The 21326-nt window shown below is 39.8% G+C and overlaps 2 protein-coding genes across 3 annotated transcripts in view; one reads left to right on the plus strand and one right to left on the minus strand.

Annotated features, from left to right (window-relative positions):
• ZGRF1 (zinc finger GRF-type containing 1) overlaps window positions 1–9311 on the minus strand; it is a 48810-nt gene extending 39499 nt beyond the window's left edge. The window contains exons 1-6 of the mRNA XM_054030555.1: window positions 8986–9311; window positions 5749–5825; window positions 5579–5659; window positions 5393–5449; window positions 4301–4486; window positions 862–3229 (exon numbers count right to left, since the gene is read on the minus strand). Of these exons, the coding sequence (XP_053886530.1) occupies window positions 862–3229; window positions 4301–4486; window positions 5393–5449; window positions 5579–5659; window positions 5749–5769 (2713 nt within the window). The 5' untranslated portion in view covers window positions 5770–5825; window positions 8986–9311. The remainder of the gene's footprint in view (window positions 1–861; window positions 3230–4300; window positions 4487–5392; window positions 5450–5578; window positions 5660–5748; window positions 5826–8985) is intronic.
• Window positions 9312–9427: 116 nt separating this feature from the next.
• LARP7 (La ribonucleoprotein 7, transcriptional regulator) overlaps window positions 9428–21326 on the plus strand; it is a 39992-nt gene continuing 28093 nt past the window's right edge. The window contains exons 1-4 of one of the 2 annotated variants that reach the window (XM_054030557.1): window positions 9428–9548; window positions 13603–13818; window positions 15521–15621; window positions 15727–15810. In XM_054030557.1, coding sequence (XP_053886532.1) covers window positions 13611–13818; window positions 15521–15621; window positions 15727–15810 — 393 coding nt within the window. In that variant the 5' untranslated portion in view covers window positions 9428–9548; window positions 13603–13610. Of the gene's footprint in view, window positions 9549–10231; window positions 10744–13602; window positions 13819–15520; window positions 15622–15726; window positions 15811–21326 lie in introns of those variants that run through there. The other variant, XM_054030556.1, reaches the window with a different exon arrangement.

The raw sequence follows: 21326 nt of genomic DNA on the forward strand, positions 1-21326 counted from the left end.
CTTCAATAAGCTTTAGATCAGGCCTAAGAGCCTATTCATTCTAGCCAATAACTGTGATGTTAACTAATTATCAATAAAAAATGTTACTCTATTTGGCTTCTGCAGTTTTGAGTAACAAATCATCCATCTTCAATCCTTTTATTTTCTAGCTGTTCCAGCATTCTCTGGCTTGGGGTGGGGGAGTCTACCTCCAACTTTCAGGCAATAATGAAGCATAACATTCTGCTTAGTCACTATTACTGTAATCATTTTTCCTACAGACTCTGTTAAATGAATTGTCACCACCAAACTAATTCATTTTATATTCCTTAAAGGGCTCAATCCTATATCCACTGGAGTCAATAGCAAAATCACACTGTCTTCAGTGATGCAGGACCAGATCCTACATTTTTTTTTTTTTTTACAGTTAATTTCAATTGTGAATTTTAATACTAGTGAAAAGTTACGACGAGCAGTTCTGGAAACGGAAGCATTCTATTTAACTACAGAACAGGTACAGTACAAGGTGATAGTGCAAGCTTCCCCCGCAGTATGTTTCAACATGACCTAAAATGATGACTTCTAGGGTTGAAAGGCAGTTCAGTCTCCATGCCCATTCAATCCTTGTCTCCTCTGTTGAGACTAGATAAAAATAAGTTTTTGTTTTATTATCTATGCCAAAATACTCATGGAGAGTATAAAATATCATCTGTAGAACATATAAAACTCATACCAAAATTCAGTTTTTTAACTGGAAATAATTGTTTTCAATAGAATTAAATCTTTATGGGAAAATAAAGCAGCCAGGTCAAACTCTAATATAGAAATCAAATATTTAAAAATTAATATCATAATCCAATGTCAAATGGAATTTGACCTAACCTTCCAATTCTTCAGCTGGTTCACTTTTCTCTTTAGTAGTCTCTCGTTGATCAAACAAACCATTATTGTCCTCCATCATTTGTAAACTTTCTAATGCTGTCTTATGTTCAGTCAAAGATCTTAAAAGAGTAATGCCATTTGCCAACTCAGGAAGCCCTGATGAATTCTCAATTTGAGCTAAGTGTTTCAAGCAATCAGTTCCCATTCGTTCACCTTCCCTGGTTTCATGGATGGAAGGCATGATGCTTGATCCATTTTCAAACTCAGTTTCTCCTATTCCAGCTTCCTTTGAAGTTGAATGCCCTTTTGTTAAAGGATAAGTGGCAGTTTTGGAAACTTGAGTATGTTCTTTATCTAATGTATCAAATGCAGTACAACATTTACCAGTAATATGCTGGCATGGGTCATCGGAATTGCAAGTCTTTAGTGATAAGGCCTGTAAAAGATTAATTGGTTTAATGTCATCACCACTGGCACCCAAGTAATTTTCTAAAGAACTATCCTGGGAATTTGTGCCTCCAAGATGTAGAACATCTTTTTCAGGATTTTTGTCCATGACAGAAGTCTGTAAAGTAGCAGGAATATATGAAATAATTTCAGTTTTCTCAAACTTGTTGTTCCTAGTATCACATTCATAATTACTGACTCTACTGTGCACAAAATCATTAGAGCACTTTTTATTCACTATTAAGTCACTAACAGTACACACAGGAGACAATTCAAGGCCTTTCTTACTGCCAGTGGTTTCAATATTTAATGTACTTGCATTCATCCCTTCTACAATATTTTCAGCCCCTGAGTGTCCCAGTTCTATCAAAGAAGGAGTTAAAGCATCTTTCACACTCTTGTCAAAACCTTCACAGGTTTCATCACAAAGTTTTAATGGCAGAGACTCTCTGATCTGATTATCATCTCTCTCTCCCAGCATTGTTGAATATTTGACAACTCTTTCCTCATTACTATGTAGCATTACTTCACAGTTCCTATGAACCCTCCTCTCACCATTTTGTGCCATAGCTCCCTTTGTCAAGCATGCTGAACCCTGTGAAAACATGTTACTTTCACATACTACTTTATCTTCTGGGTCACTAAAATCAAAAGTATCCAACAGATTGAAGTTAATCTCCATGAACTGTTCAGCTTGATCACTAACATCTCCACATACAGTTAATTCCTCATTTATAGCTCCAGGACCAGCCCATGTTACGTCCCCAGAAATCCTAGCCTCATTAACTACACTTCCTGAATTTATTCTTGGCAGAGTTTCACTTTGTGACTGAGCAGAAGAAACTTCTAAATCTTTAGGACTCTCAGTTACTGCATGTTCATTGGATTTGGGGAGATTTGTTTCAAAGGTAATGAACCCATTTGTGCTTCTAGAATAAACATCTTCTGAAGATGAGACAAATTGAATGTTACTCTCTTTATTTATGTTTGATTCAGATAATACAAAAGTATTTGGTTGGTCTTTGCCAAAACTTTCATTAATAGTTGACAGTTGAGTTGTCCAGTCACTTCTGCTGAATGCAGATGCTTGAGAAACTGTTTTACAATCCCAGCTGTATTGCTTCTCATCATCTGTTAGTTTCACGTGACTGTAATTCAGCTCTTTTTCAACAGGCTGCACAAAGGCTGTCACAAACTGTGAAGCCTTTGGGTTGTAAGGGTCTTGTAAATCCAAACCTAAATTACTTGTTTTGTCATATCTCCTTTCTGTGACTTCTTCATCACAAGATAGTTCAGCTGAATTTGGCAGCATATAAACATCCCCATGATTATTAGTTATAGTTTTCTCTGTAGTATACTGGTGCTGTATATTCTTGGTGCTTTCTCTGACAGAGTTATCCATATGTCCTGATAGAGTTTCACTCTTTCGTTTAAATAAAATGCCTGTGCTTTCTGATGGCTGACATCCAGAAAAACACTCTGTGACTTCAGAAGGTTTTTGCTCTTTGCACAATTGTGTTGGCTTGGAATTCAGAAGTGCTATAATCTGTGCTTTGCTCCTGATGCTCTGTGAGACTGCCACACCATTGATTGTCTGACAATTTGATTCCATCTGTCCAGAAATAGAGATGCTGTGGTTTCTATTGCATATCACTTCTTTGGGAATGCGAATATAAGAAGTGGAAACCAGTGAGGAGACAGACATACCGTCTCTATCGCGACTTGTGCAAGCATCATTATTAGAGTGTGATGGTAAATTAGTTTCTGCATCCTTCTTGCAAGTAGTAGAAAATAAAGGAGAGGTGATATGTAACTGAGAAGGAAAGGAAGACTGAGACCACTTAGATGAAGGGGATATTATTGCTGCATCATCTTCCATTGGCACCATTTTCTTTTCAACTTGACGTGGCCCTTGGAAGCCCTAAGAGAGAAGTTTTTAATTTTAATCTTATTCATAAATCAGCTTTTGAATTTGGAACCAAAACAGTAGAAAGCAACAGGGCACCTATTATGCTGCATGTTATCAAACAATTTGCAACATTCATTGAACAATCCAAAATTATGGTTCTTTTGTATCGCACCCTTAACAGCAGCAATGCTGCTAAACATAACAAATCTATTAAACCAGGGAAACATAACTCTTGATAATATTAAGAATTTGCCTTATAGTCCCCAAAAAGCACAAAGAAATGTATCAGTACATTTAATACTGAAACTCTGGCATTAATCCACTCTGTTCCCATGCACTGCAACATATACATTATTGTGCAAACCATGTAATGTTTTGAGCCCCTCTTGAAAAAGGTGTTAAGAGAAAAATTGATAGACATTTAAGGATAATAGTATGAATAGAGAGTGCTGAAATATACATGCATAAGAATTCACAGAATGATATGTATCAAAACAATAGACATGCTTACATGTGCTGAGCAAGGTAGTTTTGTTCATCTGCGGCATTAATTATACATATTTTCTTTCCAATACACCTTACCTATTTTATTTGTACTACCCAAATATGTACTAATGAATCCATTGGAAGTTTAATACTCTTCATTAATATTTTAATGTTAATGTCCTGTAACTAAACAAAATCTAATATGCAGTAAAGTGAAGCTGGCTAGGAGGATGACATATTTAGTGTGAATTTCACAAGTCACAGATCTGAACAATACACTTATATTAATGTAGTTTGCTGCTGAGAATTATACTCAAACATTTTATTATATCTCCTTGTCTACACGCACCTCATTTGATTTCACTCCAATGGAGCTCCTCACTTACATCCCCAAAACACAGACTTATTCCTTGGATAAGCAGAAAGCACTAGGAAAGACACTAAGCTGGATGCAGTTGCAGGGAATACACAACCAGGAGAAGGGAAACAACTCAGTAATTTGAAATGTTTTCCCTGACACTAGTGCAAATTAAGAGGTTCCATTAATGTTTTAAATTGTATATGAATGTCAAACATACATAAGAAACAAAAACATACAGTATGTTTCCTTTTCAAGCCAACAGGTAGATGTGGCAGAGATAGACCAGGGGGCTTCAAACTATTTCTGTTCAATGTAGGAGCTTCTGTTTTCTTTGGCAGCTCACTACGACAGTTTTCAGTAACTTTTGCTGCTTCAATTGTGATTAAATATCGATCGCTTTCTAAGTCATCTCCAGGTTTCACCTAGACGAGACAAAGAACAAAAGGGGCTGTGTGTAATGGCCAGTGAAAAAATGACCGTTTATCCTAAATGTTGCACAACGTATATATATTGAAAGAATTTTTGTTTACTATATTCTCAGAAATGAAACCATAATACACAATATTCACTCTAGCCTAGACAACTGGAGCAGACTAGCTATGAAAGCAAACATTAGCCCTTGGTTTCAAATTGTTTGTATAGGTTCTAATATAAAAACTCCAATTTGCTCAGGTTACTGAATACTGTAGCTTAAAACAATGAAGTTTTTAAACACCTAGCTCCTTACATCATAATTATGTATATAAGTATCAGTGTTTGGCTGTACAATAACTCAGTAGTACCAAACAAACAAGCAGCTCTCCATCTCAAGAGCTTGCAACATAAAAAGGTATTATACAGATCAAAATCAAACATGTAATGGTGAGAGTATATTGCAGTTGTAATGCTTTCTAGAATAGGTAGGTCTACGAACAGTGGTGTGTGTTTGTTTTTTTTTTTTTTTTTTTTAAGAAATGGCGTGAAAGAATTGCATACTTTAGTAGGAGGATATTCCAAGCATAGTGGGTTGCACAACCACATGCAGTGAAAATTTACTGTATATTAATATTTATTATCCACCATTGGTACATTTGTCAGTTATCCACTGTACTCAAAATCTGCTATGTACTGCTTTACATACAGTGACATACAAACAACCTGTCCAGATGATTGTTTTCTAACGTAAAAATTTAACAGCTGCAAGGATCAGAACATTAGCAATGACAAGCTAGACAAAACTGTAGAGTATGGAATTTTGGATCATGTGAAGATAAAAGATGCTACCTCAAGTTACTTATCCAAACAAGGATAAAAGCTTTTAAATGATTATAAAAATAATAATAATATACCTGAGATTTAACAAATACACTCTCCAAACATTGTCCTCTGTCATCAAATAAGGTTGCCTGTATTAAAATAGGATAATTTAAAAAAACAATTGTGTTTCAAAAAGCAAATAGTGACACAAATAGAAGCTGCAAGTATATACGATACTCTAATACAGTATCATACTATATTAAACCTGAATTCTTCACCTTATTTCCTCCAATACTGGTCTTCAAAACTCCATCTTGCCATATTTTTGATTTCTTAGTCTTCTGATGAGTGTACAAGACCTTATTTAAAAAAATGTAAACACAAATTATTTATAGTGGTCATACACACATATTTGAATTTTATATACAATTTAAAAAATAAGACTCACAGTAAACTCCTGACAAGCCATTGCTTTGGTGAAAAAAAGCAATCCAAAGGCTTACTGCGGGTATTCAGATCTTCACACTACCCAAAAGAGAGAAGGGCATATTTAGAATTCAACTCAGCTGCAATGCAAGTGTGTCAGACAAAAAAGATACACATCCAGTTCTTTCCCTATAAGGGAGTGGGAAGTAAGACATGGCAAAAACTGGGTGGTGGTGCTAGTGAAGGAATTTTGGAGTTCTAAAGACTCATATGGTGAAAATAAGCTACCAAAAATAAAAATGATTAGCAAAAGTAGCATTTTTATTAAATCTCAAGAAGAGGTCTAATTTTCAGAGGTGCTGAGCATCTTTAACTCCTATTCATTTTAATGGAAGCTCTGGTTGATAAACTGATTTTTCAGAGATGTGCTAATATCAATTAATATTTATACACACTTTGAAAATTAGGCTAATAATTTTCAAACAGAAAATAACATATCCACTACTAACAAATTAATAAAGATTTTTCAAATCCCTAGTGATGTGGTGGGTCTTCATTTTTGGGTACCTAATTTTAAACACCACGAAGGGGCCTGATCTTCTGAAAGTGCTGAGTACACATACTGCACAATTAAGCCTCTTTCAGGTGTCTCAAGTTGGGCATCTAAAATCACTAGTCACCTATGAAAATCTTGACTTAAGGCAGTCACCAGTAATCAAAGCATTATATAAACATTTCCTCATCTTCAAACATTGTGACACACCAATAGAGTAGAACAGTAACTGTTAAACTTCATAACTTGTATTTATGTGTAAAGACTTGCATTTACATTGGGATCTTAATCATCAATATTAATTGCTGACACTTCAATTAAAACACAACCACAGGAACACAGCTAACACTGGCAATTGCTCTAACTTCTTGAAATCACTGGCTGGCTCTGTAGACAGCAACATAAGTGTTTAAAAGTAATCAAACATAAGAAAAGGCATATGGCAGGACATAAAACATGGGAAAGCTGTAGAGATTATAGAAAAAGATATGATGACTAGACTAGCTATTAAAAATAGCTGAAGGGATAATGAGAATATTTAGTATCTTTTAACATTTGGAGCAGTAGAGACAAGTTGAAAAAGCTCATAGGATAGTTTTCAAGTTGGTCCCCAAAAGGTATTTTTGAAAAATCATAATATGCTGATTATGTTGTTAGCAGATAAACAGATATTAAATTAGCATATATTTTCTTTCTGCATAAATGTCTTTAAAACTGAATAAAAAACATGTATTAGAAGATAAAGTATATTCATGCTTTTTCTCATGACAATGTCTCCCAAGCTGTGCTACCTTTTTCATTAAGAATTCCAGTTTTAAAGTGTCTTGTCTTTCAACTTCTTAAATTCTACACCTTCACCACAAGGTGGCTCAGAACCTTCACTATAAATTTATTCTTCTCAGTCTTGGTACTGTTTAGAGAGGTGTATGGAAAATCATGTCCCCAGCTGTGCAATTCACAGATTCTGTGGCCCATCACCATTTGTGGAACAATACAGTACCAGAAGAGAAATCTGCACTTTCCCTTACTTGAGCTACTAACAGTGCTAGATCAAGCCATTTACACAAAGATGGTTACTTAAGAGCAGAATGGGAATTTTCAGATAGTCTTCATCTCATCCCTAGTAACAAAATGGAACAAGAATAAGAATGGAAATTATAAAATCTGTCAGTCAATACGTGGGCATCATGAATCAGCATTTATGTTGCACTCCCCATCAGCACGCAGCCCAGGGGAAACTAATGATTAGAGCCTTGTGCAATTACAAAACGTATATCTGCAAACATGATCTGCGGATATAAAGCAGATAACTGCAAATCTGCAGTTCTCTACTAATGATCCAACCACACGACCAAATTCAGTGATGAATCCTGATCACATGCCCCCCTGAGGCACATTGTGGATGTGCTAAGAAGAATCAATGGGTACAATATTTTACGGTAGACTGAATAATAGGGCTACTAATACAGACTTCATGTTGTTTGGTTTATTGCCCTTGAAAGAATATAACTGCAGCTACTGAAAGCCTTAATGACCTAGAATAAATCAGCAATTTTGATAATGCTTAATGTTAAAAATAAGACCGTACTGCATATCTTTCATAGAAACTACCACAAAATGTTTTCAGAGTTACAAATTTAACAGCAGCAAAGGAAGAGAGAAATTAAAAGGAAGAAAAATAATCAGAATTTCTTTCTGATCCAGCACTAATTCCTAGAAAGTATTATGGTCCTGAAAGGATTTGTACCAGAACAAACTGTACTCATATATTCCTGGCAGGGCATGAAACATTATTATTTTGCTCTCACATCACTCCCTTCATATTAAAGGTGACTAACAATCACTTTCGCAAACCATTTAGAAGGGAATTTTCAAAAGCATTCCATATTAGCCAAACACTGGTCTTACTGAAGTCAATGGGACTTTTACCACCGACTTCAATGACAGCAGAGTTCAGCCAATACTGAATGCTTTTAAAAATCCCAACGTTAAAGACTAATGTTTTTTACCTTTGAAAGTTGGGTTACTACCCTGTTTCCCCGAAAATAAGACAGTGTCTTATATTAATTTTTGCTCCCAAAGATGCGCTAGGTCTTATTTTCAGGGGATGTCTTATTTTTCAGAAATGAAAAATGCCTTATTATCGGTGGATGCCTTATTATCAGGGAGGTCTTATTATCGGGGGGATGCCTTATATTACAACGAGAGGCAAAACTGTAAGTAGGCCTTATTTTCGGAGGATGTCTTATTTTCGGGGAAACAGGGTAGTGTAACTGAAGTTCTTAACATTTCAAAGTTAGATATTGATTATTTTTCTGATAGCATGACATTAAGCTCTATAATTTTTTAGTGGCTTCTTTGGTCTGGCAGAGCTTTAAAAAGTGAACCAGGACTGACTATAGCAAATCCTGCCCCTGGAGCAAGCTGATGAGAAGCACTAAGGTGACCTGCAATGGAAAAGAGTTGGGCTTCTGCTCTTTTCCTCTAGAGGCCAGAGCACTGTACAGAGGCAGTCCCTGCTCTGGAGAGCATGCAGGGAGACCTATTTTTAAAGTGCTTAAAAAAAAACACCTCAGCAATTCTCACAGTAGCTAGGCTGGAGGACGCTGGTGCCGGAAGGACTAGACAGGAGGCAGGGAGAGGGGTACGTCCAGACTGCCTGCGGCTCTGGTTTTCGTTACCAGACGTTTCATGTCACTGACTGACCGTTTCTATGGAGGCGGACGAGCCCCTTCCCGAGCCCACGGGGGCGAGCGGGCGCTGCACTCCTGCTATTCCTGGTGTAATAAACAACAGCAGCCCGAGCTGGCCTCTCCCGCCCCGGCCTTTCCCATCCCAACCCCCCTGGCACGGATCGCGCGCCCAGCAGCGCCGAGCCTCTCGGGTCACCCTTAAGCCGGGGCGGCGGGGGGGTGGCGCTGAGGGGCGATCGCTGTGCTGACCCCGATGCGTCCGAGAGATCAGGGGGTGGGGGTTTCAGGGCGCAGGGAGCGGAGCGGAGCCGCCCCCTCTCTTCCCGCACCTCTCGCGGGCTCGGCCGGTCTCCCAGCTTTGAAGGTTTCCCGCGCCGCCAGCTGTCGATGACGTTATTTTCCAGCGCGACAGGCTGGGAAGCCCCGCCCCGCCTGGCAGGCGGCGGGAGAGCCGGTAGCGGGGAGGTGCAGTGCCAGTGCCACGCGCTCGGAGCGCCCTTCGGAGCCGGCTGACACTGGGACCCAGCGGAAGGGCAGGCGGGGGCCTTTCTCCCCGGGGCTGAGCGTCGCGCGCTGGTATCGATGCTGTGGCTGCTGCTGCGCCAGGGAGGGCAGGAGTCCTGGGAGGAGGCGGGTTTGGGTTCCCTGGCCGCGGGCTACTACGTCACGCCGAGGGAAGCCCGTAGGAGTTCGCGGCGGCAGGTCAGAGCCCGGCTCTCCGGACGGGGTGGGGGGAAGAGCCATGGAGAATTGTGGCAGTGTAACCCCTTCCGCCCCGCAGGCAGGGGGCGCTGCCGGGTGCTTTCTCCGCGCATGCGTCAAGGCGCTTCCGCGTGTCTCGTGCGATGGGAAAGAGGCGTTAGTGGCGCGGGGGGCGTTGGGCGTGCTGGGGTGGCTGGTGGGGGCGCAGCTCATCACTTGATCATCTCTCCTGTCCGTCAGGGCTTGAGGGGGTGACTCCGAAGTGCTCTGGGTGCCCCCCTTGTAACTCCCGCCCAGCACTCCGGAGTGAGGCTGTTGATATGGGGAGGGGCAGTTCCTTTGGGATCACTGCAGTGTAGCGAGGGGGTTGCCTTCTGCCCTGCTGTGGTCTGCTTTAGCCATCTCCGGCCATGTCTACACTGCATTGTAAACCCGACCCACGCTTGTGCATTGGGTTGAGCGTCCACGCAGTATTGTAAACCTGGGCTCACTTGTCCAGTATGTAGACTTGGGTCTGTGGCTTGAGCTGCATCCACACTACAAAATGATATGGCTTGGACCCAAGTCTCTCAGAGAATCAGGCTCTTCCCTCTCTTCCTCTCCCCCTTCCCCCCAATGGGCCCCAGGAGCTGGGTCCTGAGTGCTTGCTGGTTAGTAGATAGACTTGTGAGTGGATGATAGGTTTGAGCCCACCCCTCTTGAGTCTGCCCTCAAGTTTCCAATGCAGTATAGAACATACTGTAAATGACTGCAATCCAAGTTCAGCTCTGCAGCCCCCAATTCAATTTAAGTTAACCCTACCATACTGCATTAATACCTGCTCAACATTGTAACAAAGCTGCCAGTGCTTTTTACGTGCAGCACCTTGCACATGTGAGAGTAGAATAGAATCTGGCATTGTAAGCATTAAACATGTCTTTCGGTACCACTGACTCGTGAACCTCTGACCCATTTCTGTTGGTTAAAAGCAGGCTTTTTTCTGACAAATCACAGTTGCTCGACAGTTGCTTACATCCTGTAATTCTTGTAAATGCCTAATTTTCACTGAAGTCAACAAAAACTTGTCTGGGTAAGTATAGCATTGTTTGGCCCATAGCTTTTACTGATAAGTTTTGTTATTTTTTGTCCTTTCAGTGCTTTGACTCTTTGTACATAATGTGCTGCTCCATTTAAAATCTTGTCTATTTAAATTACTTGAGCAGCTACTGTGCATGCCAGTTGGAAATTGAGGAATAATTAGAAAATACTCTAGGCAATAGATGTTAACTGTGGAAATGCATTGATGGTGGTTTTAATATAGTTATGTAAAGTAGTTCTGACCATTAATATTGTGCTAGAACAGGATATTGCTATAGCTACTTTGAGTAAGAAAATAGAAAAAAATGGAATGTACAGTGAGTGCCCCATTCATAAGATAATGATTGGGAGTGCAAGCTTTTATGATTTTGGGGCATTTTCTATGACTTTATTATGGTTGAAACCTAAGAGGCTTTTTTGTACAATCCTTTGTTTTTAAAATACAAATCCAATGAATGTCAATTGTTTGACTTGATGCTGAGGCCAAGTAACATAAACCTCAGTGGTGAATGACTCAAAGGGAATAATATGAGTTTCTTCTTCCACAAATAATAATGTTAGTTTTTTCCCTCAGTGCCAGGTTGTGACCAAGCTAATTCAAAGCACTTTCTTCTACTGGCTACCAGAATCATGACTAGCAGTGAAAAAGGGAGGACATCCTCTGTTGCAGGGGTGTCAATTATTTTTTTTTGTCAAGGTCTAAATTTCTTGGTCAAGGTCCAGATTCCATAGAAAATAATAATAAAAATGATTATAATAAGTAAATAAAAAATCTCTGGTCCATTCAAAAGCGTCTGGTGGTTTGGATTTGGACTATGGTCCACATATTGACTACCCCTGCTCTGTGGGATCACTCCTCCTCCTACCAGAGCTGTGGCTCTCCCCCACCTCCCCACATGTACATCAGCCAGTGCAGCTGAGCTGACATGTTGAAGAAAGGTATCTCTGCTAGGTAATAGAGCATCCATCTTCATTTCTCTTCCCCCTTCTCTTGAGCATCTTATTGTGACTTTGAGTCCTGAGGCAGTGCATCTTCAAGCTAGCCTTGCTCAGGTCTTCTGGCAAAACCACAACTTGGGACCTGGTTAATGCTCCCAGCACAATATAGAATTTGCTTAAACTAAAATTTGGATTTGTGCAGTGTCCTTAATACTTGAAGCTTCCTAAACAGTTTGCAGATTAGTTGGATACTGGTAGTTAAGTGATGGAGTAGACAAGACAAGCACAGCTTCCATTATATGATGAGCAGTAGCTTTCAGAGACTTGGATATTAGGTGTTTTTTGTTTTTGTTTTTCAGAGAGGGGATGTTGTCTGGAATACATCTATAATACATCTATAATGCCTGAATATTTTATTTAGAGAATTGGCTTGCAGTCTTTAACTTCTAACTGGACAGTCATCAGAGGCATCCTCTATCTGAAAAAAGTAACTCTAATTAATAGTACAATTTTTCCTTTAGCCTCCTACCAAATACTGTATTGCATTGCTGACATTTGTCTTGCAGTGTGACTTGAACTGCGTTGAACTTCTGGCTCAGTGATCAGAGTATGACCTCCCTTATCCTTTCAAACTAATTGACAACTTGTTGACTGTAATCATCTTGAATGGTCAGCTCACAGCAGGGAGATAAACTGGAATCTTGCTTAGAGGAGCCTGATTTACACAATAATCTGAAAACCATTTCCATTTTTATGCCATCTTGTTATATAGATGAGCTTCCTCTCTGATACAAGCACCACTTCCTGGTATATTGTATTGCAGTACTAAGCCATTGGCCAAGCAATGGGAAGACTTATGTAGCTATCACACGTAAAATACTTCAACTTGTGATAACTTCATTTTTAGACAGCTTCCCACTTTTGCCAAGCTGTATCTGTTTTTATTTTACACATCAGAATAAAGTGGTCTGAAAGACTGGTCATTCTTAAGGTTGAAGAGTGACTAGGGTAAAAATAAATTAGAGTTTAAGTAACATATACTTCTATTGATGAACAAGATCAAGTTTGATATTTTCTAATTATTTAACTCCATATAACTTGTTATCTTTGCTCAAGTTACATTCTGTTTTCTACAAGCTTTATTTTATTAGTTGCCAAGAGCTCTCAATTTGCCAGTAAGGTCAGTGGGAGTTGAGGATGCTCAGCACCTCATAAGAGCAGACCCTACATAACTGAGAAAAAGCAAAACTTTCTTTTTAAATACAGCACATCCAAATTATAATGTAGACTTGCAAAAAAAGTATTTATCAATGAGCCCAAAAATATGATGCTCTAAATCTTTGACACAATGTTAACAATGTAGTGAAAATGCATTGTACTGTACTCAGAAGATGTCGATTGAAAAAATTTGGTTCTCCACATCCTTTCCTGGTATAACTACTGGCAGAGGTGCGTTCCGGCTTTTTTGATAATTTGTCAAGAACCATTTTCTTATGTGCATCCTATTGCCACCACAAGTCCAATTGTGCTGAATACTACCGCCAAGTGTTAAAATGCATTTTGGTATTGCACTCCTCTACAAGGAAGCAGACGGTTCTTAAATTTGGGGTTCAGACCAGAAACTAATGCTGCCAGATCCTTAGCTAGTGATAACCACCATAAGCTTCTGGAAAGACAAGGTGGGTAAGGTAATATCTCTTATTGAACCAACTTCTTTTGGTGAAAAAGACAAGGTTTTTGTGCTTATGCAGCTTTTCTTCCTACGACCAACTACAGTGTGGCTACAGCAACACTGCAAACATAAAGCTCTTGGAAATTATTGGATGGGAAGTGCTATAGAAGAGAAAAGCAATATTACCTACTATTGGTAGGAAAAACTTCTGTTTTTTACAAAGTTATGTTTAATTTTCAGATGACAGAATGACTGGCATAGAGAATGAAACTGTAAGAGGCAAAGCCATGGAGGAGGAAAGCACCGAACTGAAAAAGGAACGAGAGAAAAAGAAAAGGTCGAGGGTTAAACAGGTGCTGTCAGATATAGCAAAACAAGTGGATTTCTGGTTTGGAGATGTCAACCTTCACAAAGACAAATTCCTCCGAGAACAAATAGAGAAGTCTAGAGATGGATGTAAGTTTGTTCTAAAATAATTGAGAAAGTGGTAAACAAATTTTTGTTTTGAATTGTAATTTCATCTGCAGTGGTGACGTTCTGAATTATTGCATATATAAATTATGGAGGCATTCTGCATGTTTAGCTGCTGTGGAGGGGAAAAAAAGCCCATGCAAGCAACTGGAGCAATGACAGTCCACTCATGAGAGAGATGCTTACTGGGCTTATGAGGAATCTTATTTATCCTTATTCTTTTCCTTCCCTTACATCCTATTATGATCGTGCTTTTGAAGAATCTTCATGGGTGAAAATTCATGGTTCTTTAGATTTTGTGCTTTTTTATTTGTTTTTTTTTTTGTTTGTTTTAAATCCGTGAAAAAATATGAAAGCATACTCTCACTATTAATATTTGGTTTATAGTGTAGCTGGTATGGAATCACGAGAGCTCTCACTTTTGTTTTGCTTTTGGTTTTGTTCCAGCTTTTTTTATTTTGTGTTTTATATGTTTGGATGAGTGAATGGTTGTTCCTTTGCATGGCAAGGAAGGCTAGTGACAGTTTTGTTCTCTGTCCTTTGATTTTTGTTTGTGTGGTTTGTTTGACTTTTACCTTACAAAGGAAAAAAACTACAGGTGTCACAAATTTTTACTTAGGTTTCTTAAAGAACCACAGAACACCTGTCATTTGAGATGGAAAAGGTTCTTTCAGCTGTATTGTGTTATGTGATGTGATTTTTGTGATGCTAGTACAGGCTCAAAGGTCCTTTGATTTTTGGTAAGGTATTGTAGACATCCTCCTATGTGGGATTGTATGGTAAGTGAATGTACTAGAGTTACTTTTTATCAAAGGTTTCAGAGTAGCAGCCGTATTAGTCTGTATCCGCAAAAAGAACAGGAGTACTTGTGGCACCTTAGAGACTAACTCCTGTTCTTTTTGCGGATACAGACTAACACGGCTGCTACTCTGAAACCTGTCATTAGGCAAGGCACTGCATTTAGCCGTATGGAGTGGAAATCCATCAACTTCATGAAAAAATTTTAGTCTCTAAGGTGCCACAAGTACTCCTGTTCTTTTATATCAAATGCTATGCAATCTAAAAATGATGTTAAAGTCCTCTTCCAAACAGCTATAAATTAACCTTTTTTCTGCATATTAATCTTAAACTTGGTAAAAATGTTACCAGTACAAATATTGCAACAGTTTCTGTCAAGCTTTTAGCAACATAACTCATTACTACTAAATAGAGGGAGTGAAGGGATCTTTTGTAATGGGAGCATTGGGTTGAATCTGAACACTAAGTGAGTGCTTGGAGGAAAGGCACATCTTCAGTGAAAAAGATTTTTGCATCATAAAACCACAATAGAAAGGGGTTTTTCTTCGTTTATTTCCAAAGAGAATAGTTACCAGTGGGAGCTGAAAGAATAGATCAAAATTCCTTTGGGAAGAAGGTTAATGGGGAAGAGAAATAAAATCTAAGATCAGGAAAGCCTAAATTACAGACAGTAAAAATCCACTTTTATGTAAGTTCTTGTCAATAATCAACATAGTTACAAACCAGAGGTTTGCTCTTGCAGCCCTCGTGCATGGAAATAGTCCCAGTGGCTTCTATGATACTTTAGCAGCGGATCAGTATTATCTATGTATTCTAATGTGAATGAGGCCTAAATATGTTTTCCTTTTTAACTTGCACTATTTTCACCACTTGCTTTTTTTCCCCCCAGATGTTGACATATCACTTCTTGTATCGTTCAACAAAATGAAAAAATTGACGACTGATGGGAAATTGATAGCCCGAGCAGTTAAAAGCTCATCTGTTGTAGAAGTGTGTATTGTTTTTTTCATTCTTTTTTTAGCTGCTGTTACTGTAGTTGGGGTGGCAGACAATACTGTAGAAAATGCTGTCCTAATTTGTCTTTGTTGCTCTTAGCTGGATTTAGAGGGAACTAGAATCAGAAGACGTCAGCCACTGGGTGAGCAACCAAAAGATGTGGATAGTCGTACTGTATATGTGGTAAGGTTGCATCTGTTACATGTGTCTCATGTCTCTTGAAGGTTTATGGACTATTCTGTTGTTTATGAAGGTTAATTTAAAACTTATTTCTTACTGAATTTGAGACTGTAAATTCCACAGTACCTGGTTTGTTTCTGTCTTGTAAAGTGCCACACCATGAAAATGAGTGAAGGATTAGAAGGCATGCCTTATAAATAGAGAATCCAGGAACTCAGTCTGTTAATAAAGAGAAAGTTAAGAGGTGACTTGATTACAGTCTACAAAAGGGGTTGGCAACCTGCGGCACGTGTGCCAAAGGCAGCATGCAAGCTGATTTTTAGTGGGACTCTTCTGCCAGCTGGAGTCCCGGCCCCTGGATGGACGGAACTCCAGGCCGGCAGCGAGCTGGCTGGGGCCGGCAGCGGGCTAAGCGGCTCAGCCCACTGCTGGTCTGGGGTTCCGTCTGTTGCCCCCACTGCCGGTCTGGGGTTCCATCCGCTGGCCCCTGCCAGCAAGGATCCCGGCTGCCGGACCTGCTCAGCCCACTGCCAGTCTGGGGTTCCGTCTGCCTGCCCCTGTAAATATAAAATGTATTACTGGCACGCGAAACCAGTGAATAAATGAAGACTTGGCACACCACTTCTCAAAGGTTGCCAACCTCTGGTCTACAAGTATCTACATGGGGGAACAAATCTTTAATAACGGGCTCTTCAATCTAACAGTGAAAGGTACAACATGATCCAATGGCTGGAAGTTGAAGCTAGACAAATTCAGACTGGAAATAAGGCATACATTTTTCATAGTGAGAGTAACTAACCACTGGAACAATTACCAAGGGATGCATGGATTTGTTAGTCTCTAAGGTGCCACAAGTACTCCTGTTCTTCTTTTTATGGATTCTCTGTCACTGATAATTTTAAAATCAAGATTGGATTTTATTCTAAAAGATATGCTTTAGGAATTATTTTGGGGACATTCTAAGGCCTGTGTTATACAGGAGTTCAGACTAGATGATCACAATGGTCCCTTCTGGCCTTGAAATTATGAATCTCTGAACCGGTTAGGATAATGAAGAACAAATAATGAATACTAGCTGGTACTTGAGACAGGTTGTTAATGGAATTAGAAGACTGGAGAACAATGCAGCTTTGGAGAAAGGAAATGATATACTTCATAACATGAATATTCTAATGTCACTTTTACTATTGCTTTTCTTTTGCTGTTAAATCAAGATGCAGCATATACAGTGAATGATTGAACTCAAATTAACTAATGTTAGCAAGATAAGCTAGATCTATTTTAACACATGAGGGGTATTTATATTGGAGAAATTTTTGTGTATTTTCCTGCACTATTGCTTCCACAGTTTGTAACATGAGAGGAGCTGCAGTGATACAGACAAGGGTTTATATATATATTCTCTTAGAGTAAACAAAGCTTTAGGATGATGATAAAGATAACTTGATCAGAGAAGATGAGTTTGACAGATGATTTAGAACTATTTTATAGGTCATTTGTAGAGCGTACATTACAACACTAGTTATTCGTTTTAGAAGTACCAACATGTTTGTTGCAAATCTGGTTTGTCCTGTAGTATCGTCAGTCTTTTGATAGCAGAAAGCTCCTAAATTGGTTGGTTTCAGTGTTTTATTTCTGGAAAACTCTTCTAGTATATCTGCCCTGTGGCTATACTGAGATTTTTCTGAAAATATCTCTGTATTGCTGCAGCACCAGTATTCCAACAGTGCTAGCAATGGCAGTAAAAAATGCAGCTGGCTGATGTAAGCTAGTGCTCCCTCTGAGGAGTTGTATTCTTGGAAGACTTTCAGAAGGAACTCTGTGTAGCCAGTTCCAACTTCACTGGGGCATTATCTAGGAGTCCCCTGGACTTCAGAGAGCTTTTATGGCTCGTATCAAAGTATAGTAACTCCTCACGTAACGTTGTAGTTATGTTCCTGAAAAATACGACTTTAAGCAAAATGATGTTAAGAGAATCAAATTTCCCCATAAGAATGAATGTAAATGCGGGGGTTAGGTTCCTGGGAATTTTTTTTCACCAGGCAAAAGACCTATACATACATACATATATACACACACATATACACACACACAGTATAAGTTTTAAACAAACAATTTAATACTGTCCACAGCAATGATGATTGTGAAGCTTGGTTGAGGCGGTGAAGTCAGAGAGTGGGATATTTCCCAGGGAATGCCTTACTGCTAAATGATGAACTAGCACTTGGCTGAGAACTCAAGGGTTAACATGTTGTTAATGTAGCCTCACTCTACAAGGCAGCACAAATGGGGGGAGGGGAGACAATATGGCCGACAAAAACAGAGAGAGACAGTATGTGAAAGAGAGAGAGAGCATTGAGCATTACCCCTTTATTTAAGTTGACCCCAATCTAAGTACATTGCCTTTTTAAGTAGATCAGCAAGTTGAGACAGCAGCTGCTGCCGGCAAGTTCCCTCTGTCCTGAGCCCTGTCGTGTGTCTCCTCCCCCCACCCTACCCGCTCTATAGAGGGGGACACCTTGACAGCCTCCCTCTTCCCTTCCCTCCCCCCCTCCCCCCCTGCACAGCAAGCAGGAGGCTGCCGGGAGCAGCTCCAAGGCGGAGGGCAGGAGCAGCACACAGCAGTGGTGGGGAGGGACAGCTGAACTGCCGGCAATTGATAGTGGAGGAGTGGGGAGCTGCCGGTCCACCCTGGTTCCAAGCCCCCACCAGCTAGCTGCAACTGGCTGCTCTTTCTGCAAGCAGTGGACAAAGCAGACGGCTGCCAAACAACGTTATAAGGGAGCATTGCACAACTTTAAATGAGCATGTTCTCTAATTGATCAGCAATAAAATAACGTTAACCAGGACGACTTTAAGTGAGGAGTTACTGTAGGTAATGTAGCAGGAGCCATTTGGGGAACTGAGTTTTCATTGAACCAGCATTTTTTGTTATTTGTGTACCAAACTTTTTGTGATGGCATGTATTGTAACCACCATGTAGATATATACATGTGCAAAGTACTACAGCTCAGTAAATAACTTGCGTTGCTCTGGTCATTCTAGAGAATAAAGTATTTATACAGCAGCTCCTTTCTTTAACAACAAATAGTGATGTCTGGGCTTTTGTTAAGTGTGGTGTGATAGTGCTAATAGAATTCCCTAATGCAGTTGTAAGCTCTCCTTATTCCAAAGCTCTTCAAATATTTTGAAACTTTTCCGTCAATATCATTTGAAGTAAGGTGTTCCTATTTTAATGAGCTATTTAGTTAGGCTTTGATTTGAAATTGTTGTAAAAAGAATCACTGGTGTATATTTTGTAGATCACCAAATTCCCAAAGCTCTTATATGAAGAGTAATTTGCAATACATCTCTACCCCGATATAACGTGACTCAATATAACACGAATTCGGATATAACGCGGTAAAGCAGCGCTCCGAGGGGGTGGCGCTGCACGCTCCGGCGGATCAAAGCAAGTTTGATATAACATGGTTTTACCTATAACACGGTAAGATTTTTTGGTTCCCGAGGACAGCGTTATATCGGGGTAGAGGTGTATATATCTGATCCTTCTTACCACCTACAGATTTTTTTAAAAAGAGAGAGACCCAATGTGTTTTTTATACAGTGATTTAAATTTTAAACCCTGCTAAATCACTTCTGATGTGCAACCATGGGGCGGTATAGTTGTATTAGGGTATGTCTACACCGGGGGTTCTCAACCTTTTTCTTTCTGAGGTCCTCCCTCCCCCCGCAACATACTATTAAAAAATCTACAGCCCACCTGTGCCCCAACAACTGTTCTTCTGCATATGCGGTAGATTAAAAGCCAGAGCCGGTGTTAGGGGATAGCAAGCAGGGCAATTGCCTGGGGCCCCACAAAGCTAAGTTGCTTGGTCTTTGGCTTCAGCCCTGGGCATCGGGGTTTGGGCTTCAGTTTTCTGTCCTGGGTCCTAGCAAGTCTAACGGTGGCCCTGGTCTCTGATTTATTTTGGTGAACCCCCTGAAACTTGCTCACAGTCCCCAGGAGGCCCTGGACAGCTGGTTGAGAACTGCTGGTCTACACAACAATTAAAGATCTGCAACTGGCGTGGGCTTGCGGGGCTCAGGCTTCACGTCTGTACAATTTATGGTGTAGATGTTTGAGCTCAGACTGGGCCCTGAGCCTGGGCACCAGTCCAAGCCTGAACGTCTGCACCACAGTTTTATAGTCCTGCAGCCCAAACCCTATAAGCCCAACTCAGCTGACCCCAGCCAGCTGCAGGTTTAAATACTGTGTAGGCATTCCCTAGGGCTATGTCTATACTGCAGTTAGACACCGCTGACTGGCCTGTGACTAGGGTTTTGGGCTAAGGAGATGTTTAATTGCAATGTAGACATTGCTCTGGAACTCTCCCACCTTTCAGAGTCCTAGAGCCCAGGCTGATGCCTGAGCCCAAAAGTCTACATTGCAATTAAACAGCCCCTTAGCCCAAACCAACTGACACAGGCCAGCTGAAGGTTTTTAATTGTGATGTATACATACCCTTAGAGTCCTTGATAAGTTCTGCTTCCATCCTGGAGAGGGGAAGAGAGAGGTTTTTGTGCAGGATCAACACACAGACTACTTTTGTAGTCTCAGATGAATAGGAACACATCCTTTGCATATCACAAAAAATCTGCTACCGCACTTGGGCTCACAGGCACAATAGCATATTTTTCAGTGTATGCAGCAAGGCACAGCTCCATTTTTGAAACAAGAATTAAGTCCATGTAATGTATTCCTTTAAGTAGTCGCTTCATTATCTTGTATATAGAAAGAAACTTCCCTTAAGGCTTCATTGAATTGTCAAAAGATATTTTTGAAGTTTAAATTTCAAAACAAGTTTTACAAAGATAATCTTTGTTAATAAACTTTCTCTGCTCTACTTTCGACTCTCTAGCAGTGCATAATTGTTTCTGGTGCTTTACATATCCCATTAAATATTTTATGTAGTTTTACATTCACTAACATTTAGATTGTATCAAAACTATAATGGAATGTGCTTCTCAGGCAGGCAGAGCCCATATTAAACCAATAATTTAACCAGAAGTTTCTCTCTCTTTAGGAACAGTGCAGTGTCTCGTCACTAAGTTCTTCAGTTAAAACCTTTTTATAAAAATAAACCTGTTGGGAGACTAAATAATGCTGACATTGCAATTTTTGTTTGTATAAGTGTTTGAAGATGTATCTTGTCAAATGGGCTGCCCATAAGGCCCTCTTTAGAAAGGTATAGGAAGCTGTTCCCGAACTAGAAGGAGCTAATAGTTTGAACAAGCTTCCACTGTCAGCAGTAAAGGGAAGCCAGTAGGAACTGAGGCAGGCGGTCTGCAAGTTGCCAGAATTTGTGGCATAAAATTGCTAATTCATATGTGCCTATTGCCCAGGTGACAGGCTGAAAACCCCACACTGGTCGTCACTACAGATGGTCAATTAGCATATTAGTGCTCATCATAAAGTTTAAAAACTAAAGAGCTACCAGGTTTAATTTACCAGTTCTTTTCACTAGTGCTTGTTTGTT

Source organism: Malaclemys terrapin, chromosome 5, assembly GCF_027887155.1.
Source record: "Malaclemys terrapin pileata isolate rMalTer1 chromosome 5, rMalTer1.hap1, whole genome shotgun sequence".
Lineage (NCBI taxonomy): Eukaryota > Metazoa > Chordata > Testudines > Emydidae > Malaclemys > Malaclemys terrapin.